Source organism: Eriocheir sinensis, chromosome 15 (genome assembly GCF_024679095.1).
Source record: "Eriocheir sinensis breed Jianghai 21 chromosome 15, ASM2467909v1, whole genome shotgun sequence".
Lineage (NCBI taxonomy): Eukaryota > Metazoa > Arthropoda > Malacostraca > Decapoda > Varunidae > Eriocheir > Eriocheir sinensis.
Genome location: NC_066523.1, coordinates 3,443,230 through 3,471,221, shown reverse-complemented (window position 1 = coordinate 3,471,221; position 27,992 = coordinate 3,443,230). Strand labels below are relative to the sequence as shown.

At 42.6% G+C, this 27,992-nt stretch overlaps 2 protein-coding genes across 3 annotated transcripts; both read right to left on the bottom strand.

Annotated features, from left to right (window-relative positions):
- Positions 1-371: 371 nt before the first annotated feature.
- On the bottom strand, positions 372-19,769 carry LOC126998777 (uncharacterized). Of its 2 annotated transcripts, XM_050860805.1 has the most exons (19): positions 19,683-19,769; positions 19,503-19,560; positions 14,059-14,201; positions 13,569-13,752; positions 12,235-12,345; positions 11,410-11,557; positions 10,941-11,026; positions 10,575-10,811; positions 9,938-10,155; positions 9,423-9,566; positions 8,904-9,038; positions 8,230-8,327; positions 7,765-7,907; positions 7,073-7,274; positions 4,668-6,172; positions 3,596-3,777; positions 3,012-3,238; positions 2,578-2,661; positions 372-1,630 (listed from the first exon to the last, which is right to left on the bottom strand). In XM_050860805.1, exons 3-18 carry the CDS (start codon positions 14,184-14,186, stop codon positions 2,606-2,608), a joined length of 3,804 nt encoding a protein of 1,267 aa, XP_050716762.1. In that variant the 5' UTR covers positions 14,187-14,201; positions 19,503-19,560; positions 19,683-19,769; the 3' UTR covers positions 372-1,630; positions 2,578-2,605. The 2 variants fall into 2 exon arrangements, with proteins under 2 accessions (XP_050716762.1, XP_050716763.1); XM_050860806.1 differs by lacking the exons at positions 372-1,630; positions 2,578-2,661; positions 19,683-19,769 and having other exon boundaries at positions 3,148-3,282; positions 19,503-19,562.
- LOC126998778 (DNA polymerase kappa-like) lies at positions 18,492-24,804 on the bottom strand. The gene is made up of 8 exons (XM_050860808.1): positions 24,657-24,804; positions 23,438-23,568; positions 23,164-23,330; positions 22,767-22,882; positions 22,189-22,478; positions 21,751-21,837; positions 21,154-21,278; positions 18,492-21,012 (listed from the first exon to the last, which is right to left on the bottom strand). The coding sequence occupies exons 2-8, from the start codon at positions 23,565-23,567 to the stop codon at positions 19,690-19,692; spliced, it is 2,238 nt and encodes a 745-aa protein (XP_050716765.1). The 5' UTR covers position 23,568; positions 24,657-24,804; the 3' UTR covers positions 18,492-19,689.
- Between the last annotated feature and the right edge of the window lie 3,188 nt (positions 24,805-27,992).

The window sequence follows — 27,992 nt, the reverse complement described above, 5'->3', positions numbered from 1 at the left end:
CGATGTCCCCGCCTGTGGTCTAGTCATGGAAGCCACCAGTAGAGGAAGTACAGCATTAAACACGAGTCAATTAACATGGCCACCACAGCCTCAGAGCCGCACTGCTGTCCACGGGAGGCTCGCAGAGATTCGACTCCTCGGTCTCGTGTCTCGTGATTCAGGTTCATTTTTAGATTCACTTAGATTTTTCAGTTTGATTCTTTACCCATAGTTTTATTTCTTTTATTTTCATACATGGCGTAATTATGGGTCTAAGAATGCCAATTAGTTTACACGTATACGTCCCAGCTTACTTTCGTGACGTACCATGCCTAAGATTTATCAATTGGAAAAAAAAAAAAAAAACATAACAGCCGGGGTGTACAATGGGCGGCTCCACACCAGGGCTCCATATGAAAGGAAGAGACGTGATAGCACACGGCACACCTCCCAGTACGAGGAGCCACGGGGCGCCATGTCAGAGTGGGCGCCAGAGGGTGTAGAGAAGAGGGAGCCCAGCGAGATGGATATGAGGGATCACCACCATCACCATCACCACCTCCCTACACCAGGAGGGGCCGCCTCAGGAGGCTGGGTGGAACATATGCGGGATGCCAAAGACAAAAAAGACCAGAAGCCACACGAGGTGAAGGAGATGAGAGATGTGCGGACGGGAAACTTGCGGGACATTCGTGAAGCGAGAGAGATATGGGAGATGTGTGACTCAGCACAAACGGTTCGGGAGTACATTGACACCAGTGGAGACTACCCTACAAATCCTCCTTACTCTCGAACTCACCCACACTGGACACCTGCACACCATGTCCAGCCTAAGAATTAAGAGGTTGTGAAAATAACTAGTAATTAGTCATTGTACTGTCTTGAAACAAACTGGTCATCCTAATTAATTTTTACTACAGTTGACAGATGTAGAAGTAACAATCTTGTGAAAATAATACTTTCTGAAATGTAACTGAACAAGGGCAACTATGTTCCATTTTGATGATAAGAATTAGACCACAGAGTTGAAATGATAGAATCATATAAGTAATATAAACAAACCTGATATATTATTACATTCAGTGATAAATCCTATATGTTGAAAGTACGTTACTTTAAAAAGTGAGTGGGTTTAACAAAACAATACCAAGTGCAGTGCAATGGTGACTCAAGAGACATGATCGTTGGCGTTCTGAGAAGTTTTGCTCAATAACACTGTCAGTGGCAAGTTGTACTAGTCATGGCAATTGGTTTATCTATTACTGTAACTCATTCATCTATTTATTCTTTTTAGTTTCTGTAAATACTCTTCCAAAATTATCTAGATTATATTGTAAGTTATGACTTACAAGTGTTACAGATGTTAAGAAAAAAATTGCTGAGTATTTGAAATATTTTCATTGTTCATACATACATTAACATATGTACCTACTACATTGCCACATAGACATGTAAAAGACTTCCTCTTATTTGTCCCTCCCTCCTTCTCCCTCCCCCAAAATATTTACCTCATGTCTGAGGGAGTGCCCAAGCAGTCTATGAATCAAATTAGATTCCAAGAAGATTTGAACAATCAAGGAACATAACAGCTGGATGATCTCCATTTCCATGAAGTGGAGGTTCTTGCCTCCTCCCTCTAAATGCCAGGTTCCTGAAAGGTGTTGTGAAGTGATCAGTATTGACCTATACACTATATAGCTGTTTCTTACTAAATTAGGTTAGTTGCATACTTGCCTTGGTAGGAAGGAAAGGGATTCAAATAAAATAAAATTATTCAAAAAATCCAGCTGGAGATACAAACCCAGCCACCCAACCTACTCCAAGAGTCTGCCAAGGTGAACCTGATTTACAACACTGTGTCACCTTTTATTATTATTACTATAAAAATGTAATGCAACAGATAGAGCCAGAAGAGTAGAACCTAATCCTAACATACTTAAGATAGAATTAAGGAAAAAGTAAATAAACTAGCAGATAGGTAACTGAAACGAATAAGGCCTGGCTAACTGATAGGATTAAGCAATAAAGTTTGAGAAATATTATATATATATATATATATATATATATATATATATATATATATATATATATATATATATATATATATATATATATATATTATTATGGCTGTGGTTGTAAGCAACTCTGTTTGGTTGTCAGGCGGGAAACCTCTGCATGCACACAAGTGCCACCCGTTGTTCCACAGACACATGAATCTGTGTCACCCGTCAGTCAGGGGTTAAGTATCTACAGGTCTCTCTCGCCTGCTCTGTAAGGGTTAATTTTACAATATTTTGCTCTTATGATTATCATTGTTTGGTTACCTTTGAATCAGTTAGCTTTCCTATCCATCTGGCTTGCTTTTACAATCTGTTTGACCTCAAGTTCATTATATGATCATTTTCCGTTCATGAATGCTTTTCCAAGAACATTACTGAATTGTAAAGTGGAGGATACCTGTATCTGCATCTACCTATTTATTGTCAAGGATAATTACTCAAAGAATATCTTTTATTGGCAGAAAAAAAAAATCTCTCCTTACTTTCTGAACAAGACTGGTTTATCTAGACCTAGATCAAAGCCAAAATAGTAACTAACCCTTCTGAGTTATGAGTGAGCCTCCTCTTCAGTAGTCAAAGTCCTTTGAAATCTGTATGTTATCTTCTTCAGCTATGGCAGCTTCTGTGGAAGGCGGAGAGCAGGCCGTCAGTACATAGAAACACATGGGATGGACGATAATGTTAAAGCTAAGGTGTCAAATATGCGGGGACATTTTAGGTCCCAACATTGGTTGAGGAACTTTTCATTTGTAGCAAGTTTTGATAATTTTTAAATTGAATCTTAAAAGAATGGTGTTTTTGGTGTGCAACGTGTGTTTCAAGAACATAAATGGGTTGTCTAGAGCAAGTTATGCCACTTTATGATGGCACTGAGACACAGACATGGAGTAAGCTGGAAGGGGTTCTTGATAACAAACAGTCACAGGTTGAAGGATGGTAGAAATATGACTGGTAAAAATGCTGAGTGCTTACCTGCTGGACAGACCTTGTGGCAGGTCTGTACACTTGGGGGCTGCTCGCCTCCACACTGCAGGTCCTCCACCACCAGCACAGGACTTGTCATTAGTTCCCTCGTCTCCACCCCAATGCCTGCATGTTCTCCAGCTTCAGGTTCTGATGCGGGGATGATGCACTGGACTTGCCGAAACTGCACTCCAGTTCCGCACTGCTGACATTCACCCCACTCCCCTATCTTCCATCTGGTAGGGTTCAAAGCAACCACAGTTTTCTCTGATGACACATCCTGAATGAGATGCAAGGACTGAAACTAGAGTAAAGATAAACAACTAATATGAGCCTCTGTTTTCACTGATGTTGGAACCTGGGGTGAGCTTCCATCATATATCAATAAAAATACAAACTTGACCTCCACCTCCAGCTTGATATCCTTAGTACTTGATATACTTAGGTAATGGCTATTTTGACTGCCTTTACTTTGGTGGCTTTTACTTCAGGCTAGAGAATGAATAACACACAAAGACACTAGGATCTTCAGTTTGAATTTCTCTATAATTCTGCCAAAATTCTATGAGTTGCAAGCGGCTGCCAATACTCACTGTGGAGGAAGGCAGTCTGGCAACACACAAGACTCCATCTCAGGCTTGGGTACTGCATAGCCTTGACATGCATCGTTGTCCATCAACTCTTCAGTCAGAACGTCAACACACTCCTGTTCCACGGTGCGCACCCCTTGGCCACATGTCACACTGCACTCCCCTACCTTGGTGCGGGGCATTGCCTGTGCCACCACCACAGGGGAAGGAAAGTCTTTTTAGACATTAACAGACTTTTCTGATTAACTTTCATGCACTGGGAAACCAATGGTGAGGCCTCTTCTAACCCCTTCAACCAGTGCACAATACTTCACTGGGACTCACCAGTCTCCCACACTACCTGCTTTACAAAAAAATCAGTATTCCAAAACATATCAATATAGGTTATAATGCCCCTTGGAAAGATGCAAGTTACCTCCCAGTGCCCAGTAATGAAATCAAAGAAACAAAAATTCAACTCAGTTTTGGAAAAATAAACCAAAGGACACACCTAGACACCCTCCCCACTAACTGCTCATTAGATTACATATGTACTTCTGTATGGAAAATTAAACTTCTTAATATTGTTTATGTACCTCCTATTCTCATACTCATGACTTTGCGTTCTTCCATTGTCTCTAATAAAGTCATCCCTGTCCATCTTCTCTAATCTGATTTAAACATAATAATCAAGTACTCCTCCTTCTCTCCTGTCTTCCATCTGTTTCAGAGTATCCAACCTCTTCATATGATGGCTGACCTAGGCAAGGCACTAATCTTATTGCAGTCCTTTGAATACTCTCTTAGTTTCCTTATGTGTTCCAGTGTGGCAACTATCACAGCTCAAGTCTGGATTGAATCACAAACACAATTATATTTCCTTAACATTTCTTCATTACTGTAATTAAATGCTACTTAAATGCCACTCTCATTTTTAAGAGTAATCTGTAGTAACCATTAGCTTTGTTTTCTTCATAATCATCTTCAGACCTACTTTCAGACTCTCGCTGTGAAGTTCCTTGATCATTTCCTCTGACACTTCTGAAGATTGTATTATGTGCAAATCTTAATGCTAGTAATTATTTTTATTGCTTACCATGGGTGCATTAAGGGGAAGAAACTTGTCACTCTGTCCAATGTACTCCACAAGAGGGCCATCAGCAAGGTGCACTGCAGTAGTGTGGTGGTGGTGGTGGCTGCCTCCTGCTGGACTGGAAGACTTCACGGAGTTGAGGTTATTTCTTTGACGAGACACTATTTCCATCTCTCTGTGGTCATACTTTCTAGTGACTGAGTTTCTGGCATTTAGTGAATATTTTTCCCTTAACGTACTCAAAGGATCCTTGTCAGTGGAGATGGCATATAAACTGAATAGCCTTCCATGCCACTTTAACTGGGGAAGGTCGGTACTACTCCGTTTTGTGTCCAAGGAGTAGGTGAAGGCAGCAGAGTCAGTTTCCACCACAACAGCGGTGGGAGGACACGTATCCTCCGAGATGGCCTCCAAAACAGGAGCTGAGAGACAGCTGGGGATAAATAATGACAGTGAGCCTGGCAGTAGCTTGCAGAAGAAGGTGGACTGAGATAAAATAGGGATGACAGCCTGTATTATCTCAGACAGAACTGCCTCTATGTCTTTCCTTTCATGAGCACAGGCCACACAGGAGTCATGTCTTTGCAAATCATTCAGCAGGGGAACCTTGGTGATGTTGTGCTCCTGCAGATCAATGATGACAGCATAATCTGTACAATGGTCTTCTTCCAAGCAATTAAACAAGCCATGAAGAACTGGGGCAATGAAGGGACACACATCACGTGGCACGTTTTGCAGCACATCCGGGAATGTCGCCTCCAAGTTACAGTTAATGGTGAGGCTCTCAACTCCAGTGTGTATTGTAAAGATGTGACTGTTTGTTGAGTCTTGGTGACCAGCATCACTCTCAGTCCTAAGAGAATAATGCGTGCCTTTCCACAGGATGCTTCGGTGTACCTCTGTGTTTCCTTGTGACTGTGTGTAAGTAAGGCTCTTGCTTGCTGTCTTCACTACTATGTTTCGAGGGATGCAATCTTGTTCTTGGTTCTCACTTCCTACATATGGACAGCCAAGGGATTGATGAAGGAAATGAGGGAGCCCTTTACAAACTTTTGAGTCCAGATGGGACATGCGGGGAATAGAACCAACCATTGTGTCTCTGCCTGGGCCTCTGATTACACTGTAGTGATCAAACATACAGGACTGAGACAAATCACTCAAAAGGTTTGATCCAATCAGTATCTGTGTCAGGTTGCCGGAGGTGAGGTCAAGGTGCAGATCAAACAGAGGGCACTCAGAACTGCACTCAAACACCTCATGGTACACTGGAGCTAAGAACGGGCAAATTTCCTTTGGTATGCTGGCAATGTCTGCAGGAGGGGTGATCTTAGGGATGCAATCACAGGAGTCTGGAACTTCTGCTGAAGAGTCATTGATGCAAGGCTTCCAGGGCACTGCTGTATCTGCTGCTGATGAGTTTTCTATACATGGCACTAAAGAAGTGATGGTGGTTGTAGGCAAGGTGTTGGTAGAAGGTGTTGTTGACTGCAAGGTGGTATCTTCCATACCTGTGTTCAATAAAAATAAGACATCCACCAATTTACTTATGGAATGACACATAAGACTGAGATATTGTACCTTTAAGTGCTTGGTAACTACATTGATTCTATCATTATGTGGACAGAATATAGAATAACAAATATAAAAGGATATGTAATAAAACTATTTACCTAATCATATATACAGTGCCTGTAAAAGAAATCTACATATAAAAAACTAAAGAAAAATCTACACTCAAAAGTGAGTCTAGCCTACTCTCCACTTGTGTAGCCACCACTTCAAGGATGTTTGGTGGTTGATCAGACAGCTATGAAGGAAGGAGACTGTGAGGGACCTTCAGTGCTCACTGAGCTGTCTATTCGACCTGATGTACTGCTGACCACTCGATTGTCACTGTTGTCCATGCCATTTAAGTTATTCTTGGACCTTGCCAACTCTACTTTGGGGCAGCACCACGGGACACTGTAAGATTACTAATGAAGAGGAAGCTTGTGCCTTGACTCAGTTTGTGGGAGGTGGTTTTGTGATATGTGTGGCTCAAGATATCTGGGTGACAGGCAAGACTATTTTCAAGCTCATTAGGGCCGCTGTGAGCCTGCCTCCAAGCATCGTCCCAGGGCCAGATTACTATATGGGAGGCATGACTACAAGCAACCCAAAGGCCTTGAGAAGCTCTGTACTGTTACAAACACCAGACACCTTTCCATCTCTCACCCTTACTACAACCTTTCTGATCTCATCAGAATAGGGTTGGGTGGGCAACACATCTGCATCACTCTGGCCACCCCCAAAACATAAAGTGAGGCTACATGAGTTATTCTTGCTGAAATAGGAAACAGATAATTAGTAAAATAAACATGATCCCTGTAGAACAGGAATAAAACTTATGGATATCTTTAAGTACTTACTTGAGGGTGAAGTGGTCAGAGGCTCACTGGGAGGTGCATCAGTAGCAGGAGTGTTGTATCCTATGAGGTTGACGAGCTCCTCCTCGGGCTTACACTTCCCAGCGATGCAAACCCTGTGAGAGCCGCAAAAGGAGCCTTCGAGGGCTGGGTGGGCTGGCCGGGTCACCACACCATTTGTGCAGTAGAGGTATTTACAGAGGTCCTGTGGGAGAAGAACTTGTGCCTTTATCATGTCAAATCATACATAATAATTTGGGTCATTCTTTCCTTAGTATTATAAATAGATACTGAAGGAGAAAGATCATCTAAAACTGGTACATCATCATACCTGGTGACTTATATATCTTGCAGAGGCAAGGTGAGGAGTAAATAAAACCCCAAATAAAGTGAAAAAAAGTTAAAGATAATGAAAAGCTTTCCAACTTTTGAATCAGTATGTTTGTATAAAATTGCAAAATTATAGAATATGTTTCATTTTCTCAAAGGCAACAAACTGGTTGGCAGGTTTTCCCATTGATCAGTATGGAAAGAGACGAGCCCTTCCTTCCATAAACAAGGAATGAGGAGCAAGTCAGTGAAAAATAACAACCCAAAGTGAAGTGAAGAATGTTGCAGGAAGTTAAGAGATAAAATGAGAGGTCTGATAATGCTTCACAATAATAAGAAATATGCAGACACACAAAAAAACATACATCCTTGGTTAGAGCTGGATGGTAGTCACGTCCAAATATGGCCTTGCATTGCTCCTGCAGGGGAAACGAAAAGCCGGGAGTTTTTCTGAGCACGGAATCCAACTGTATCTCCTGGGGCTTATAGTGGCGTTTCAGGGATGCATCTGGGGAAGATATTATGATTAGAGAGCAACATTTTATTGGTTCAAAGTTGTGTCCTCATCATTTACATTTACATTTTTAGGGTGATACTACTACTATCATGTGTGTGACCAAGAACCTCTGACGTCTCCATCATCCGCTTAAGCTCATGATCAGTGCGAGAACTTTGCTACGTATGTCCCTTTGAAGGAATGCAGATGAGCTAGAGTGAAAGCGGCTCAGATGAAATAAGACAAGACAATAAGATGAGCAGATAAAAAATTCTAAAAGCAGGTTGAGTAAATAGATAACATGAACAGTGCCAGGGGTGAAAAGAGAACTGACCCTGCTGTTTGTCCTTCATGGTACGTCCTTCCCTGCCGGTGTCTTGAGCCTCCACAGCTCCCAAGGCTGCGGCTCCGTCTTCCAGACACGAGGATCCCCTGCAAAAAGTTAATGTGCTTATCGTTGTTGTTTGTTTCATCGTTATGTGGTCAAAACTGTTCATTGCTTGGTGGCAGAGATATGGTGGATTCTGTATTGTTTGGTGGCAAAGAAATGGTGAGTTGGGTATTGTTTGGTGGCACAGAAATGATGTATTGTGTATTGTTTGGTGGCACAGAAATGGTGAGTTGGGTATTGTTTATGTATTGTGTATTGTTTGGTGGCACAGAAATGATGTATTGTGTATTGTTTGGTGGCAAAGAAATGGTGAGTTGGGTATTGTTTGGTGGCACAGAAATGATGTATTGTGTATTCTTTGGTGGCACAGAAATGGTGAGTTGGGTATTGTTTGGTGGCACAGAAATGATGTATTGTGTATTGTTTGGTGGCACAGAAATGGTGAGTTGGGTATTGTTTGGTGGCACAGAAATGATGTATTGTGTATTGTTTGGTGGCACAGAAATGGTGAGTTGGGTATTGTTTGATCTCCATAATGGCAGATAATCTTTTATTTCTACCTTGACTTTGACCTCTGACAAGTGGGGCACAAAGAGAAGGAAAGAAAGGCGACCCACCGAAGGAAGTTGTGGATGACCTGGGTGGAGCAAGTGGACCATGTGGTCTTCCCAGGACCCACTGATGGGGACATGATGTAGTTTGAGCTGCTACAGCCCGCAGCGCTCCCCTGGCCATCGTGGTTCATGCCAAAGCTGTAGAGGAATACACACACAGGGATTGATTGGGTGGGTATGCAGTCATGGTGGTGGTCATGTGGTGCCAGAATATGCAGGAGAAAATAAACCACAACAAACGAGAGCATTACAATTGACCGAGTGATGCGAAAATTATTTGAACTGAACAAGTAAATAATGCAGCAGCTACAATAAAAAACACAATAACTTTAAATAAAAAATAACAACTGTTTGTACAATGATTTTTAACTCTATATAGGCAGTTCCATTCTTTAGGAAATTATGAGGAGGCAGCTTATGATCATTTATGACACTTAGGTATCTTAAAAGGCATAATAAACTTCAAGGGTTGGGCAGATGTTACAAGAGGATTTAGGAAGGAAACAAATTCACAGTACTCACTTATGTCCCATTTCATGAGCCACGACGTACACAGAGGAAAAGTCCCGCCCCTCATTCATGGTGCAGGATGTTTTGGGGCTGCACATACCCCCCACCCAGGCCAGGCCAATGACTGAAGGGTTGCCTGAGGAGTGTAGGTCCAGCCTGCATGTCACACCCAGGACACGGCAAAGAAAAGTGACAGATAATGGTTGTAGGTAAGAGACGGATGTAAGAGGTAAGAGATTTAACATTGTAACGATCGATGGTTTAGCCACACCAACCCAAACACTTAGATCTACGACAACTTTTCTAATTTCTCAGCTGGAAATCATATCCACTTTCTAAGGTAATTAACTTTCTCACTCTATATTTTAATAATAAATTTGTTGTGTTTATAAATTAATCAGTTTTTGGCAAAATAGTTCCTGCAAAATCAATGCAAGACCTCAGTTTGTGGTTTTCAAAAAGATCCTTGAATTCAAAATGAGATCAGCATTATGTAGTATTCTTATTCTTCGGAGAAAATGTCTTACCCGGAGAGCATGAGTGCGTGGTCCCAGTGCTGAGGGTTTGAGTCACCAGACGGGTTGTTTCTCATCTGCCAGGCACAGAAGTCGTTGAGGTAGGCACCAATGTCCCCGCCACTTGGGTTCGGGGAATCCCTGGTGTTGCTTGTGAGGACATCCAGCTTCACCACACTTAGGTCCACCACGTAACCCTGAAGCTCATCCTGGTGGTAGATTCCTTGCACCTGCGGGGAGGAAGCAAGTGGGTGACAAATGAAAATGAGGTGTTCTGTAAAGTCCTGGAGGACATTCAGAGACTCATGAGTGATGAGCAAGGAGCCAAAACTCATAGTAGTCCCATTTCATCCATACAGAGGGAGTAGGTAAGTAGGAATGAAGGAAACGATCTGTGGTGGAGAGCCTCAGAGCAGGGAAATAGAATAATTCATTTAAATTTTAAAAGCCCCCAGCAGTTAAACCCCTTAGGGAGACATGGAGACAGACTGGGTGTGGTTTCAAGGTAAAGGCTTGACAGTCTAATTAATAGTAAAGGAGTTACAGGGAACCATAACTCCTGCCACTGTGACATCCAGCCAACAGATTGTCACTATAGATCTTCAGATGGGAAATTAAACATAGCACCCATAAAAACTAGGAGACTCACAGCATTGATAATTGTGAGGGCATAATTGATGAGCTGTGACTTCTTTCGTGAGTTGAGCTTGAGGGGCAGGTCCTGGTACATGGATTTGTCACAGAACACTGCAAGTTCGACAGTCCGACGGAGCACCGCTGACACAGGCTCTGCAGTGATGGTGTGGTTGTGGTCCTCCAAATGGCCATCCTGCATCAGTGGTGGTGATGGCCCTCCACCCACCGGGCCCCTGCTTGCACCAGTAGCCTGAGGGAGGAAGGGAGAAAAAGGTAAACAAGAGGAGATTATAATGAAAAAAAAAAAGGTGGGGAGTGTGTTGGCTGGGAAGAGTATAGAAGATATAAAGCACACACACACACACACACACACACACACCTGGAGGTCAAGGTCACCAGTCAGTTCTCTCAGGTCACGGAATCTTGGAGGCCTCCTGAAGGCAACACCCCTCACGTCATGCTCGGCTGCAAGGTAGGAACAGTAGTGGCAGTGGCGGTAACAAAAATAATAGCAACAGGTGTAAATATAGTGATCAAAACAACAGTAATTACCCTTCTGGATTTGTCTCTCTTTCCTTAAAAAGAATATATCCGGGTTCCAAAGAAGAAGGCGCATAACTGGGGTAAACATCCTCGGAAAAACAAGATATAAGGTGCAAGGGAAAAGCAACCCTTGGTACATCAAATACAAGGCAACAAGTCTGTCTCTCCCGGTGTAAACTAGAAAGATATTAACTTTGTCCCTTACACCCCTTCTCTGCCGTCCTATATCATCACACCAACACCCACACACACACGCCAAACTACTGTAGATGAAGGTAACAATAAAAAAAATCATCACTACTCACATGTCACCCCACAGACACTCAAATGTTCCTCTTCAGCATCCTCATCCTCGCCGTGACCTGCCGTTGCCTCCCTCCTGGTCCTGTTCCTCCCCTCCCCTGGTATGCTCTTGGGTCTGAGGTGCAGGATGTGCAAGCCGTACGTTCCCTCCTGAAGGTGTGGGAAATGCTTTAGATGCAACCGACAGGAGAATAGGACAGGAGAGTGCAGGTTAACCCTTGACTGTGGATTTCCTACAAGAAGCCATTACCAAATTACAGGAATGGATCAAAAAGTGGCTGCTAGAAATTCAATGGAGAAATATGTAAAGTCATGCACCTTGGGAGGGGATATCCAGCAAACCAATGCCACATGGGAAACACTCCACTATCCACCACAGAGGCAGAGAAAGGCCTGGGATTATATGTTACCAGGCTAACAGTGAAAGCCAAATCTATTCTAATCACAGCGGACCGGTTAAAAGGCTTAAAAATTTTTACGTTCGCATTAACCATACTGCAATAATACAATTCTCCATGCATGTGATGAAGTAGTGCAATGATAGAAGGATTAAGAATTTTCAGAGTAATGCATTTTAGGATCTAGGAAAATGAACAAAACTGATTTATAGGAGGATTTTGCAAGTCTGTATCTCAGTTTGATTTTGACTGCCATCATCATTACAATTGGTATAGTAGTACACACTCACGGGGGCAGGATTACCATTATAGTATAGGGGCAAACACACTTACTTACACACATCCTTACACACTTATACGTACTTACTTATACATACACTTACACACTTACATGGGCAGGATTACAGTGATAGCAGTATACACACTTACGGGGGCAGGACTGGAGTAGGAGCAGGGCAGGAGGGGCCAGAGAGGAGGCAGCAGGCGGGGGGGAAGCGGGTGGAGGCTGCCTATAGTGTCAGGGGTCACGATGATGCCGTCCTGTTGACACACACACACACACACACACACAGTTAGTCAGTTAGTTTATTGACAAATACTTACAAATGTGATCTGATATTCGAAGTACAAAAGAACGAAAAACACATACACGGTTAGTTACCTCAACGTTCAGATTTACTTATCTTCTGTACCATCTAAGCTTTAAACATTTCCTATGAGTCAAAGTATGTGGATGATGTTCTCTATGTTACCTATCTCTGAGAGTTTATTGTCCAAAATATACCTCAGAGTGAAGTAAAACTATAATTATTATTATTATTATTATTATTATCCTTATTACTATTATCATTATTATTGTTATTGTTATTATTATTATTAATATTTTTATCATTGTTATTATCATTATTATTACTATTATTATCATCACTATTTTTACTATTATTATTATTATTATTATTATTATTATTATTATTATTATTAATTATTAATTATTATTATCATACTTATTATTATTATTATTATTATCATTTTTATTATAATGATAAGTTAAAAATACTTTTACCTAATGGCTATCTCCTGTACAAGCGATTATAAAATCATCATGAAGGGAATTCATCCTTATGGATTCTATGCCGTGTGGCAGACAACCATTTTACCCACGTTCTAAACTCTAAAGATTCATAAATTCATTTAAACTTGGTTTTGACCATCCGGCGGTTTGCCCTTTGAGTAGCATTAAGGTATGTTTCAGCCTGGTGATTGGAAAACAATCGAAAACGTCTGTGTGTGTGTGTGTGTGTGTGTGTGTGTGTGTACACAGCGAAATGAACAGTGGTCTCACCTAAGAGTTATCCTCTAATTCGAAAGGGAGAGAGAATTAAATTTTCAAAGAACTTTCTTATATTTAACTGAATGCTATTAAATTATGCAGTTACAAAAAGCTTTTCCGCTATGTTTCTGCTTGAAATAGTGTTGTGTGCATGAATGTGCGTATGAATGTCTTTAACTTAAACAAACAAGCTGGGGATGTAAATTATATCAATTAAACTTCACCACGTGCGTCCACGCCATGAGAACCGTACGATGAAAAGTCGCTCGTGAGACATCCCCTCTTGACACTGCCGCACCGCGAAACTGTCTATGCCGTGAAGCGTAAAACCGCGCGTGTGAAGCGAAACTAAAGCACTTGATCACGATCTGACAATGCAACTCAAAAACCAAGCGTCCCTCCCCCCCCTTCCACCCTCAAGAGCTCTCCTCACCACTCCGTCGCCGTCGCAGTTGTTGGCGCTGACGACGTGCGTGGCGTTGGTGGCGCGGTAGTGACACAGGAGCTGCTGCAGGTTCACCGTCTCGCCGTCCACCGTCAAGCCCTCGGAGATCAGATGCGCCGCCAGGAGCCCATCCGACGAGGCCAACACGGCATCAAGGTGGAAGCCGGCAGAACTGGCGGCGGGAAAGTGATGATATGGTAACGCGATGACGGGAGACTGACGAGACATGGCTGAGGTTGGAACTAGATTGGACCATTCTTTTATTGGCATCTTCGTTTCTCTGTATAGGACTATCTTTTTTTTTTTCTCTTCTGCAGTAAAATGGCGTTTGGTGGAAAAATTACTACAGGTTAAGTAACGTTAATGGTGTTGGAAAGAAGAAAAAAAAAAAGAAACAGTAGAGCTGAAAATGCTGGGTCATGGATACAGTAGACAGACTAAAGCCTCACATTCTGCCACTACCTTCTCTCTCTCTCACCTGACGGTCAGCTTGACTCTCCGGGGGGCGTCGTCGCTGGCGTTGAGGGGGACGAATCGAGGCCGCACGAGGTGGAAGACGGGGTTGGTGGCGTTGCCGAAGTAGTGGTGGAGTTCGGCGGACGTCATGTCTCGCAGGATGACCTTGAGGGCGAGAGGGGGGGGAGGGGGAAAGAGAGACGTGGTGATTTTAATCTATATATAACACTCTCTTTGGTGGTTATGTGAGAATACGAGGGACAACGTTAGATAGATAAATGGATAGTGTGTGTGTGTGTGTGTGTGTGTGTGTGTGTTGGGGGGGCGGAGGTAAGCAGCGTCATCAAACTTGTTACTAAACCCCATATACATTTTAAGCATTTATCTCACGACCCATTTTGAAGCCTCCCTTCTATCTAGTGTTTCGTAATGTAGCTACCTATTTGTGAAGAGGCGGTGACCTATAAATAAACTATAGTGACGTATACTATTTTGGAGAGCTATGGTCCAAGAGGTCGATGCTCCACTTGAAGGTTTCCTGTACTGCTCACGTCACAAAGAACTCCTAACGACCTAACCCATAATATAAATCCAAGAAATGTAAAACAGAAACAAATGGTCCATCAACTAAGTTTTATCACCTATATCTGTAGCTATACACGAGACGAAGTTGTAAGCTCGCTAAATTGAACTGTTAATCTTTGTCTTGTCCCTTTCCCAACACCACCGAGCGTTTGAAGACGAGCACAATACAGCATAAGAGGCGTTCTGAGACACACTTATTAACAGCCTACCCCATGCACGAATTACTACCGCGTGCCTTTGCGGGAATGCGACCCTCTGAAAAGCCTTTCTTATAATGATTATTTTATGGATGAGTGACTGGATCAGCTGACCAATGAGATCCCTAGTGTATATTGACCTGTCTAATGAGCGACTGGCTAGCCACGAAGAGGGCCTCAGCGCAGGGGATGCCCAGAGCGAGAACACCCAGCAGCGCCGCCGTCAGCACGCCACAGCCCGCCCCGCCCATGACTTCCACGCTCCGGTGCACACGAAGCCACAGCCACAGCGCCGCAGAGACTGACAGCGGCCTCGCGCACAGCCTCTCCTTGACCTGCCTGACCTGACCTGACTTCGCCGAAATAAACGGGAAAGCCCAGTACAATCAGATAACGCGTCCGTTTTATCATCGGGAAAAACATGTTTGTTGGAAGTCGTCAAGAGTGACATTAGAATACTTTTTTAAACGAACCACATATCCTTTTAATTCCAATTTTGTATGATTAAGCCTTACCATCATACATTAGCCTACTGAATTTTTTACCGAACTATTTATTTGCCTGGATTACTATTTCATTGAGACATTTTTGCTCGTCCTCTCCCAGTTCTCTTATCTATTTATATGTCTTACTGTACAACATTTTTATTGGCGTCTGTGGTTACAAGAAGCGTACGTAGCGGTCAGGCTCATGTCACTGCTCGGAGTTTGTGTACTTAAAAATCTAACTAACTAAATAAATAGAATAACTAAATAAATAAATAAAGGAAAGAAAATAAAGTCAACCGCAACTACAAGAAGCGATCACCGGTTCTAGGAAGAAGAAAAAGAAGAAGAAGAAGAAGAAAGGAAATGGAAGAGAAAAGAAGTAAGAGATAAAAGATGATGAAAGTGAAGAAGAAAAGAAAAAGAAAAGAAGTAGACGACGAAGATGGTGAAGGTGGTGTATAATAATAATAATAATAATAATAATAATAATAATAATAAGAAGAAGAAGAAGAAGAAGAAAAAGAAATTACGTGAATGTGGGAAATTAGATTCAAAAAATATATATGTAAAAGAAATCATAAAACAACATAAAAGAAAACTGGATAACCGAATATGGAAGCAAATAAAGAAGAGGAAAGAAATGATGTACTGAAAACTAAACAAAGCCGGACTTGGAAACAAACACCCTAAAAATAACACCTTAGACCTTTATTTATTTACTAACGGTGAAGGCGAGAGAGAGAGAGAGAGAGAGAGAGAGAGAGAGAGAGAGAGAGAGAGAGAGAGAGAGAGAGAGAGAGAGACTACGGGCTAAACAAACAAACTAACAAACAAAAAATGGAATACGCTCCCCCTAAAAACTGAAAAAAAAAGAAAAAAAAAGAAAAAAAGGCGGAGTCCCCAAACTAGTGATCTACCTTACGAGACATTACTGACATGGTTTTAATTTCCTTTTCTTTCCAGTTCTGTGTATTTTGCCAGTGGAATGCACCTGCTTGTCAGACCGTCCGGTGTCACTAATGAGGTTCCGCCCTCCTGGTCAGGTGAACTCCCACTAGGCTTACTTAATATAGGCCCGCATTCTCAAACTTTACGGCGCTCAGGCACATACATTTGACAAGGCTTTCGTAGGAGTTGTGGGCATTTCCAGGGGTAGTTTTATGACCCTGGTGGTAGTTTGATCTTTCTTTCAAACTTACGGCACCCAAGCACACACATTTGATAAGGCTTTCGTAGGAGTTGTGGGCATTTCCAGGGGTAGTTTTATGACTCTGGTGGTAGTTTGATCATTCTTTCAAACTTACGGCACCCAGGCAGACTAATAATTTTGACAAGGCTTTCGTAGGAGTTGTGAGCATTTCCATGGGTAGTTTTATGACCCTGGTGGTAGTTTGATCATTCTTTTGTGCCATGAATGTAAGATAACACTCATTAGACCTCGATTGATCCCCTTTTCGGCCTTTGGAAATTGTTGATGTGGGAAGCGAAAGCGTCTGAAGGTCCGTATCCTCAGGTCGCTCACGCCCCTCACATCACCTACTTCTAGAGGCTAAAAAAGCATATCAGTCAAGTCCTCCTGAGTGTTTTTTAGGCTCATGGTACAGAAGAAGGGTCACACTACCACCAGGGTCATGAAACTACCCCTGGAAATGCCCAAAACTCCTACGAAAGCCGTCAAATATGTGTGCTTGCAAGGGCGCCGAAGTGTAAAGAATATGACCCTGCAGACAGATGCTTGATCCCGCCTCTCACATCAATTATTTCCAAGGGCCTGAGAGGAGGTTCATCGGGTTCTAATGAGTCTTTTTTTCACGTTCGCGGTACAGAAGGGTCAGACTACTTACTACCAGGGGCTATGAAACTACCCCCTGAAAAGGCCCAAAACATCTCCGAAAGCCTTGTCATGTGTGTGTGTGTGTTTGGGTGACTAAATGTTTACGAATATAGCCCTAAGACCCTATCGTGAGCTAAAAATAGAGGCGCCTACGAGAGAGAGAGAGAGAGAGAGAGAGAGAGAGAGAGAGAGAGAGAGAGAGAGAGAGAGAGAGAGAATCCTGAGTGGAGGAAGCCAAGGAGGCGCCCGCAGAGTTCGTGAATTGAGCAAGTCGACAGATTTTGCCAGTAGGTACTCAAGATGATACGAGGGCCTGCATGGAGACTTGCCCGGAGGGACCCATGCACGGGCTTGGCGTCGTAGGGTGGGCGAGGAGATGCATCCCCCGGCGTATGCCTCCATTGAATGATTGATTATTATATTATTATCATTTTCACGTCTTGGCCTAAATAAAGCACATATACCTAGGCTTCTGGCACTACGAGGCTCCTGATGGGTGGCCGCGTAGGGTTTGAAGGTCGTGGTGGTGGTGGCTGACTGACCGTCGCCTGTTGTGGCGCGGCAGGACGCCAGTGACGATCATCATTTACGTAACATTGATGTTACATCATTTATTTTGTTTTCTTAAATATTCCAAGTTTCCTTGATATTTTGTGGAGTGTTAAGACTTTCAAAAGAGCTATTACCAAGTATTGTGGATTACTGATGTATGCATATATATATATATATATATATATATATATATATATATATATATATATATATATATATATATATATATATATATATATATATATATATATATATAACATATATATAAGAACATATATATATATATATATAAATAGGGAGTCTGCAAGAGGCCGGTAGGCCTTTACAAGGCAGCTGATCTTGTGAACCTAACCCCACCTAACCTTACTATCCATGAACTTATTTAACTTCCTGAATGTGCCTACAGTGTTGGCACTCACATGACTGCCAAGCCTGTTCAACTCATCCAACTTAAACCCATTGCTACATCTCTTTTACCACCAGAACCCTATTAACATCACCCTTATTAAAGCCCTTCATCCATTTATAAACTTAAGCCCCTTACTACGTGTCCTACCGGTTCCCTTACCACTACCCTTATTAAAGCCCTCATCCACTGATAAACTCACACACATTTACTTTAATATTGTTTGAATTTCACATGTAATGTCAGACATCTGTTCTCAGACGAAGTTGAACACTTCGCATCTCTGGCAATCCTTTGACCCCTCCCCCACCCTCTAGCCTCCTGGTGATAAGACTGCCACCTTCCCTCCGCCCAGCCACCCCTCCCTGTACAATGTGCTGTCTGCCTGTCGCCTGGGAGCAACGTAATCATTCCGTACTTGGTTTACTCTGTTCTGAAGAGTAATCAAAACTATTACTCGGTTTGCAGACAGTGCTCGGTTCCCCCATCACAAATTTATAGTCACTTTTTATCGTTAAGAAGCGAATCATTTGCATAAACCATACAGGCTTTTAAAGAATCAGATAGCACAAAGTATAGATTCATTTAAAAGTTATTAATAGGTAAAAAATGTAAGCCTTACAGATTTGGCAATTTCTGCATTCTTTAGTCTAATGTGACAACACCCACAGTCTTGAAAAATGGTTGTAGTATAATGCAAGTTTCTTACTGTAAAATTAGGATAATGAATAAAACTGGTAATGAAAACTGGAACATAACTACAAGCAAGTGGTTAGCTAGTAGAGTAAGAAGTATTTCAGTTTGATTATTCTATTCATTTTGGATCTTTATTTTACAATTATTTTTTCTCATCAACACTATACCTCAAACAAAACTGTTATTTGAGGACTGGCTGTGGGATCCCCTGCTTTACGATGGTCTGTTTTATGGTTGAAAGTTAAATGTCTTTGCTCTATTTACGATCTATTTGGCCTGCTCTTGCGATCAGCCCATGATGTTCCTTAGCCTCAGCGGACACACACCAGTAACAAGGTATAGTAATTTGACTTTAATTTCTATTTTAGTCTTTATTCATGTCATTTCAAGTATTTCTTTATGCAAATGTAAAGATAATGTGTTCATACTCGATTTGGCAATGACTTGAATACAGAGCACTTAATATGCAAGTTCAGGGACACAACCCTACTGATTGCATTAGCCCTCAAGTTCATAATACGATTGCTTCACTTCACAATCACTTTTCCAAAAACGTAACCCAATTGTAAACCAAGGGATACCTATAAATATATATGCATATCTCTCTCTATATTTATATATCTTTCTACGTACACATGCACACACACACAAACACATCTAGAATCTACACTTCAATCACGTCTTGATACAAAGTATTTGACTACTTACCAAAATCCCTGCTGGTTAGAACTCTGCAGGATATATTCTGCCACATATGGACTGGGAACTGAAGGGAACAAACTGTGTCTGAGTATATATTAGCTTTTACATTGCCATCAGTTAAACTCATTTTCAGTATACAAAGATATGAATGTAATATAATTAACATAATAATGGCAATACATATACCTTGGCATCAAGAACGGAAATATCTATCCAGGGTATTGAATCCTCCTTTAGTCTTCTTGTGCGCCTGAGACTCAGCATTCCCTTTCCTTTTCCTGCTTGTCTGTTGCTGCTGCTTGGTTGCATCTGCCTTTGAGACCCTGGAGGTGAGGGCCTCCTGATGCTGACTGTTGCCTTCCTGCAGGAGTTCACTAATGGCACTTTTGTTGAGGCACTCATCAATGTGGTTATTGAGGGACAACATATCGCTGAAATGACACTTTTCACAAACAGGACACAACAAAACCTGCTTTAGGCTTGAAGTGGATGGGTCTTGGGTGTTTCTCTGACTTTCCAGATGACAAACATCATTCTGAGTTTCAACATCACTAATTACTTCACAATCTGAGTGGTCAATATCAGGTTTACTTCTGTTATCACTCTGGTCATGGTCTGTGTGAGAGCTTTTGGGTACTGGGGACGTGTGAATCTCGAGGCAAGTGTCCAGGTGCTTGTTGAACTCCTCCAAACTCTCCACATTTACAAGCTCCTCACACACTGAACACTCGTACACTTCTGTCCTTGTTGTTGATGCTTTTGCTGCTTTAGACTTTGAAAGAAACTGTTCTAGTGAAGTAACTTTTCCTTTTTCTTTGTTTGTCTTTTCCTCTTTCACTGATGCATTGATATCAACATTATTTTCTGACTGGGACTCAATATTTCCCTCAGTCGCTCTTTTATGAGACTGGCGAGGTTCCTGGTTATTCTGAGGAGTGGCTGCCTTGGGTTGAGCAGATTGAGAGAACATCTGGGTGAGTGTGGCTTGCCGTCTTTGACCAGCTTCAGAGGAGGTGGTCAAGGAGGACATCCGCACCCCCAGAAGTCTTAGGGAGAGAGGCTGATCTGTTGGTGCTGCATTCATTTCATGCTGGAGGAGCCGTTTGATGCCAGCAGCCATCACCTCAGCGCAGCGAGTGGCCTCACTCAAGGTTTGGGCTCGGGTTCTGATTTGAAAGTCAGTTGTTTTCAGCTTGAGTGTCAACACCTTTCCTACAATGTCTTTCTGCTGCATCTCATCTGCTAACTCGTGACACAGATCTGCAGTCAGCTTGAAGAGGGTTGCTCTGTCGGAGGTTCCCTTGAAGGTGGTTTCTGTGCTGATGGATTTTCTGTCTTTTTCAGTCCATGCAGAGAGAGTAGAGTGGCCCAAACCCAGAGCTATGCTGAGGAAGTAGTAGTGATTGGTTTCTGAGAAGAGGAGCCTGAGGAGCCCTCGTTTTTCCATGAGTTGGCTGCACTGTGTAATGTCCAGTGCCTGGAGTTGCTGCTCAGTCACATTACCAATACCAGAAACCTGAAAAAGATGCACAGTGCTTCATAACTCCTATTTTACCAGATGGGAAATAAAAAGATAGCAAGGATATAAGGGGATTTAAAAGAGGCCAGTTGGCTCTTGAGAAAGAATTTATCATATTTGCTTCACCACTGCACTAACCTTACGGATGGACAAAGTGGAGACAAACTCAAGGACACGTTCCTTGTCTGGCGGCAGGTAGTACTGGCCATTGGGCTTGTTGAGGTCACTGCACACCTTGGCGAGCCTCGTGTTGGCGGCAATACCTGCATTGAAGTGAAGAATTTTGTTATTAGTTAAATTTCTAGCCATCTATTTATTTACTGTTCTGATACTGATCTCAAGAACTCTCTGACATCAGGACTGGCATCCTTCTTCCCATCTCTTCCTCATCAGTGAACCAGTACACCTCCATGGTGAAGTGGTTAGCATGCCTAGCTATGAATATGAGGCCCTAAGTTTGAATCCTGGCCTGGGCAGTCAGCCACCCAGCTGCTCATCCTCCTTTGTGGGCTGTTCTACTGGATGAGAGTATCAAGCAAACCTGCACCTAGCTGGTCATCTACAGGTCTCTTCACTAGTGTTCAAAGTTGTAATTTGCTACCCAGGGGCTACACTGATTCAACAGTGTGGCTGTAACATTTAGTCATCCAAGAATTTTACACAAAAAAATGAAATGGAAAACAACATGACAATTACTTTTCCATCCTGAGTCTACCATCCGGTCATGGCACTCACCTGCACTTGCTGTGAGCTGAGTCCTTTCCTCTATCTTACGTCTCATTTCATTCACCACTGCCTGAGCCAACTTCTCATGGTTGTCACCTGTGGAGGGAGCAGGAGAGGAATTCAAAATGGGATACATACTGGGAACAATGATTGAGTGGCATTCAAAATGGACTGGCATCTTTTTAAAGCCAAAAGGTCAAACACTGCTGTCAAAACTTTCTGTAACACATGACACAGCTGAAGGCAGCAAGGCCATCATTTTATCACATTTCCTGAGAATCTCAAGGAGAGTTGATGAAGCTGCTTAAGTAATAAAAAAACATCAGCAAAAATTAATATGACCAAAAGAATATAAAGGCAGCTATCCATTTTAGTCTCAATCCTTAAGTACACGGGTCCAAAGTCGAATGTGGTGTAAGGCACAAGGGAAATACCCGTTGATCTCACCATCTTCCTCCTCTATATAGAGGGAGGAGTTTTTTTGGAGATACTCTGTGATGTCAAGGTATGCCTCGTCCAGTGACATGGGGCTGAAGCCTGGGTCGTACTCAGAGAAAACCTCCCGAACCACTTTGCTCACAGCCTTGTACTTGTCAAAGTTTGGGGGTACGATGATAAGCTCTGGGCACAGCTTCTTGCCGATGAAGCCTGGCATGGCAGCCCGAACCCCAAACTTGCGGGCAGCATAGTTGCTGGTGCTGAGCATGCCCGTACTGCCCACGGCCATTGGCTTGTCTCTGGTGGTTTAGCAGAAATATTATACAAATTTAATTTCCGAGCCAGTACACCGAGATATATTACTCTGTGTGTGTGTGTGTGTGTGTGTGTGTGTGTGTGTGTGTGTGTGTGTGTGTGTGTGTGTGCTTAAGACCTATTTATATTGTCTAATCTGATCCCTGTGTTTTAGCCTTATGGGATGATAATGAATGATGGGGATAGGTGACAAAATAATATAGAAAAGGAGTTAACAGAGAGCCTGATGCCAAAAAAGCAGAGGAGGAGGAGGAAACACAGCTACTCCACACCTCAGCGCTGGGTTGTCCCGCATCTCCACGGCAGCGTAGAACATGTCCATGTCAACGTGCACAATGGTGTGGCTCAGGTCCCTCTCTGCCTCGAGCTCCCTCACCAACTGATCCATCTGCCATCAGAACACTCTTGATAGCACTTTTGTCTTGTGTAATACATGTTAAGGGTGCTACTATGATCTCTAACACATAACTGGTATGATATGCTTCCTTATTAGATATGGTAAGTTTCTATTTCTTGCTGTTGATATATTGATACTACATATTTGTATGCTTTCAAATACCTGTGAATGGAATATTACTTCTTTCAAAAGGTGAGGAAACTTTGTTGTAAGCAGTAAGCGTGACAGCCCAGACAACGAGTCACCCCAAGCAGACTCAGACATGCAACTACCTGCTTTGTGGCCCTTCTTATCTGCTCCTCAGTGAAGGATGTTGCCTCCTTCTTCATCTGTTCCAGTTTCTCATTGAGCTGCTGTTGGTGCTTCTGTTTGTGTTGGTAGAAACGTGAACCCTCAGACGCACGCTTAATGACTTCATTGATCCTCTCTGTGTCAAGCCCTGAGGGAGGTTTGAGAGTGAAAATTTGTTTTCCCTGGGTGATGTGATGCCAGTAACAATATTCTCTCTCCCACAAGTCAGTGTTTTGCTATGGCACAATGAGTCACCTTGCATGCCAGCTTTGTGAGTGTTGAGGGTGAGATTCTGAGGCCCAGAGGTGTTGCGAGAGGTGCCAGAAGATGCCTTCTGTTCTTCCTCCAGCATTGCAGCTTTTTGTCCTTTAGATGTCTCAGCCATACTGTGGAATATAAAGGTGGTACAGGGCTTCCACTAGGGTGGGTGTGATCTGGATTCATCCAACATGAGACGTAACATATGAAGTTGGAAATGTTTTCTATGACACTATGTAATAATTCATTGCAATGATCTACAATTCAATAACTATGCAAAACATCACATAATAAAAATTTCATATTGGGAGAGCTACATGTGACTATATGGGCTGGAAGGATGTGCCGGAAGCAGTGTAAGGTAATTGTGGAGATTGACTCCGCGCCTCCGAAGTACGATATTACGCCTCCATATTATAGTTAAGGGACGAAATACATGTCCCTCAACCATAATATGAAGGCCTAAGTACTTAAAATAAAAGTAAAAAAGGCCTAATCCCCTTTCCCTAACGATCTTGGGGGACCCGTGGGAAATAGTTTTTTTTGAGTGGAGGAGCATATTTAAACTACTCCAACCGAACTTTGCATTACCTAACTACTAACAGGGGGGGGTAGCTTCGCCCCTTCGACCCCCCTCCTGAGCACCACCCCTGCACCGCCCCCCCCCCCCCCAACATGTACGATGCGCCGGTAAAACTAGAGTACTACAACAGAATGTGAGACCTTGGAGAGGCTATTATTCTCGCGGGGGCAACACTGGAGGCGCGTAGTGACTCTCCATATTTACCCAGTGTACTTGTGTTCAGCCTTGAAAGCCATAAAGCACGTCAGATAAATGAGTGTCTACGGTGGACTTGAAACTCAACACCCCCCCCCCCCCCCCATTGCAGGCACCCGTGTCATCCCCCATGGCAGGCCCCCGTGTCACCCCCCCTGGCAGGCACCCGTGTCACCCCCCCTGGCAGGCCCCCGTGTCACCCCCCCTGGCAGGCCCCCGTGTCACCCCCCCTGGCAGGCACCCGTGTCATCCCCCCCTGGCAGGCACCCGTGTCACCCCCCCTGGCAGGCCCCCGTGTCACCCCCCCTGGCATAAGAATATAACATAAGAACACAAGAACATAGGGAGACTGCAAGAAGCCGAGTGGCCTACACAGGGCAGCTCCAGGTTCCCTCCCACTACCACAGGCGACACACCCTGGTCTGCCCTCACACTTACCCTGCCGTGCACTCCTCGTCTCCTTCACGGGTAATCAGTGTCAGTAATATTCACGCCACGTCCTCGGCGGGGTGGTCCACAAGTTCACCTGCCCGCCACCTGTGTTTGTTTGGGTGACGTCACGGCCAGGGAGGGACTGTATAAACTCTGTGTATTTTGTGTATTGGTTTTCTGAACACTGCTGCATAACTAAAACGAGTTAATGTACTTGATGAATCATAATAGATGTGAAAAATTTTTTTTATGGTGCCGGAAAATTCATCCCAGCCTCTTCTTCTTCTTCTTCTTTTGACCTGTTCCGTAGGAGTCCTATATATAAATACCACTAGTTTTATCACTCAGGAGGAAATAAGGGCAAGGAAAAGCCTTATCTTATACTTTTTATTGATGGGATATGGTGAAAGAAAAAACCCTAAGACATTCCAGAAGAACCTGAGTGATTATTAATTTACCTTACCCCAGTGACTGTCAACCTTCGTGATTGTAAGAAAATAAGATGCCGGAGAACTATTCTACGGTCCATATATTTCAACATATCAGCAGCTCTCATTATGACTATTTCCTAGGCCCAGCAGGTTTTCATGGAAGGTGTTTCAGTTTCAGGGCAAAACTATCACTGGGATCAGAAAACGGAATGAAGCCTCCAGTTTATCTTAAATCTGTATATTTTACTCAAGATTGCCCGCAATTTTATGCACTTTTTACTTTATTCCATAACTGACACTTATTTTTATTATTTTGTTTATTTCTTGTCAGGTGGAAAATATCGAATTCTTGTTATTAGATCCTGAGTTCAAAGAGTTGGAAATGGAAGAAGCATTACCCTAAGGCGTAATTCACCCAAAAGTAGAAGCCCTGGAATTATTGCGCCATGTGGCTCAGCCGGTGCTGTACTTAGTTGACTTAAAAGTTAGCGGAGGAGGAACTATATTTAGCGGAAGCTAAATGATCCGCTAATTGTTTCCAAAGTTAGCGTAAACGCTAATATCAGCTAATGAAATAGCCTGCTCCGCTAATTATAATAGCGGTTAGCGGAACCGTGCCCACCACTGCTGACAACTTTAGTTGTATGGAACAGTTTGATCGAGGAAATTGCTTCATTCAAATCGTGAAAAGCGTGAAAAGTATTCTACGTTTGATGACTTTTGAAATTACATGGTGTTGACTGACCTTCCATATGTTGTGTAAGGCGGGGTTCCCACTATCCCTTTTTCTAGGCCATTACTCTGCTTGTGACGTGAGGAAAGTATTTACCTCATAATATGCAGCCACACTACGGTCTCGGAGCACAGGTGCAAGGAATAAAGTCATCAGGAAGGCCATAAAACTGCCGGTGTTCCCGACAAAACATGATAGTGTTTATAGCGATGATGGTGCTGCTATTGGTGGTTATGAGAGATGGTGTGTTGAAGGTGCACCTCTCACGGGACGGGTAAGGAAGAGTACACTCACACCAAGAGGGATGTCATACCTTTATTTGGTTATCACAGATCCTTGGTCGTAGCAGTGCTAACATTATTGCCAACTCAGCCCCAAACTCTTCTTATTCCCACGGCTCGGTGTGCAAGGCTCCGAGGCATGTCATCTACACATCACAAATCTAAATTTCCTGTAATGTCTGCCCTGCAGCACATCACGCTTGATATAATGATGTTAGGTTTTGTTGTGGATTCCTTGAGGATTACAGTGAACCGGTGTTTGAGTACGGTGAAACTTGCGATAAATGACTGGGTTTCCAACAAAAATATAAAAAAAAGGCCCCCTATATATACTTAATGAAGTACATTGCAAGTTTAGATGTGAATATATTGATAATGTGAGTTGGTCTTAGAGGAGAGTGAACAGAATGACAAATTATTTCCTGTCTTGGAGAATAGCTCGGAAATTGACTTGATTCGGCAGCGTGAAGAAGTTGGATCATCCGCTGCATCATAAGTCCGCGTCAATTATAATTATCAAGCTCTGTATATCGTATCAGTTCTTAACACAACATATTTTAAGAGACGTGATTTTTTAAAACTACCTTTTGGATACATGGCTGCCTGTGCAACAAATCTATGTTGTAAACCTTACGGCTTGATCAGACGGTCGTTATTTTTCTGACAAAGAGTACTCTTGAAATTGATACTAAAATACAGGTGTCTCCCCGCGAGCTCTCCAGTAGAATTAGGATGACATTATGCTGAAAGATTTGAAAAATTTCCATTCAATCCCTCCGCCCTTAGACCTTCCCTTCCATTGACACACAGATACCTGCGTTCCCTAATTATTGTTCTCTTCATAATTAATCAAAATATAATCTTTATTTATACCTTTACGTCTACACTTCGAGGGTGAACTATTTATCGTATTACAACTACCAGTAAGAGAAGGACCAGAGGACACTAAGAGACAGAACGGCCTCCCATCACGTAGTACAAGTGGTCAGTGAGAATTGTGATGCTGAGAGATGAACGATGCCAGTAAAGGTTTTCGTTCGTCTTGTACGGCCACCCAAGAAAGTATCAGCAGCGTTGCCAAATTATCGTACACACCATATTCCATTTCCGTAGTTTCTGATATCTACAGCAAAAACAAAGAAAACAAACATCAATAAATAACAGTTTTAACGCTAACTTTAATATCCTTTCGTTATTTGTGCAGGTACGAGAGTTTGAGGCTTAAAAATGATAAATCCAGTGTGGTGAATACGATAATCTGGCAACGCTGTATTAGACCCTCAAAGGCATAACAATATAAAACAACAGAGGAAAATAAAATCTATTCCACTTGGTTACGGGAGCTTAATATCCCCTCTGGCTCTCACTTATTCTCTACATCATTTGGATTGTCGATACTTTTTTGAGTGACTGCAGTACATCCGGGATACGACAACAGTGGACAGGACAACGACGTATATAATTATCAAACTCTACTTACGCTAAATTACCTCTAAATTATCACAAGAGATGGACGGAATGAGTGAGTGAGATGACAGCACGAATGTCGGCAGTGAAACGACGGGAAAAGGAAAACGGGAGTACCAACGAAATGAGGGTTAAAAAAAGGGAAAAGGAATATACTGATAGAGAGAAAATTCCCTACTGTTGAAGATGTGTGTTGGTTTTGTGGGAGTTACATCTGCATAATGCTTTACTATACAACGTGTCTCATTGAACTTAAAATTAGCTTCATGCCTCCTTCCAATGTAAAATGATAAAGGTGGGAGAATAACTACTGTATAAAAATAACGAAATAAGGGAGAGGGAGGGGGAGAAGGAGTGTGTGAAGGGAAACTGAGACTAAACGAGAAAACGGAGAAAGAAAAGAGAAAGGACCGAGGAATAAGCTCCTTTC

Coding starts and splice junctions, on each gene's coding strand:
- LOC126998778 (XM_050860808.1), bottom strand. CDS start 23,567: ATGGCTGAGACATCTAAAGGACAAAAAGCTGCAATGCTGGAGGAAGAA. Junction 23,331..23,437: donor TCACAAAGCTGGCATGCAAG/GTGACTCATTGT, acceptor AACCTCCCTCAG/GGCTTGACACAGAGAGGATC. Junction 22,479..22,766: donor CGGGACAACCCAGCGCTGAG/GTGTGGAGTAGC, acceptor CTAAACCACCAG/AGACAAGCCAATGGCCGTGG.
- LOC126998777 (XM_050860805.1), bottom strand. CDS start 14,186: ATGACGTCCGCCGAACTCCACCACTACTTCGGCAACGCCACCAACCCC. Junction 9,039..9,422: donor GCTCATGAAATGGGACATAA/GTGAGTACTGTG, acceptor ATTCCTCTACAG/CTTTGGCATGAACCACGATG. Junction 3,239..3,595: donor CCAGACTGCCTTCCTCCACA/GTGAGTATTGGC, acceptor GAACCCTACCAG/ATGGAAGATAGGGGAGTGGG.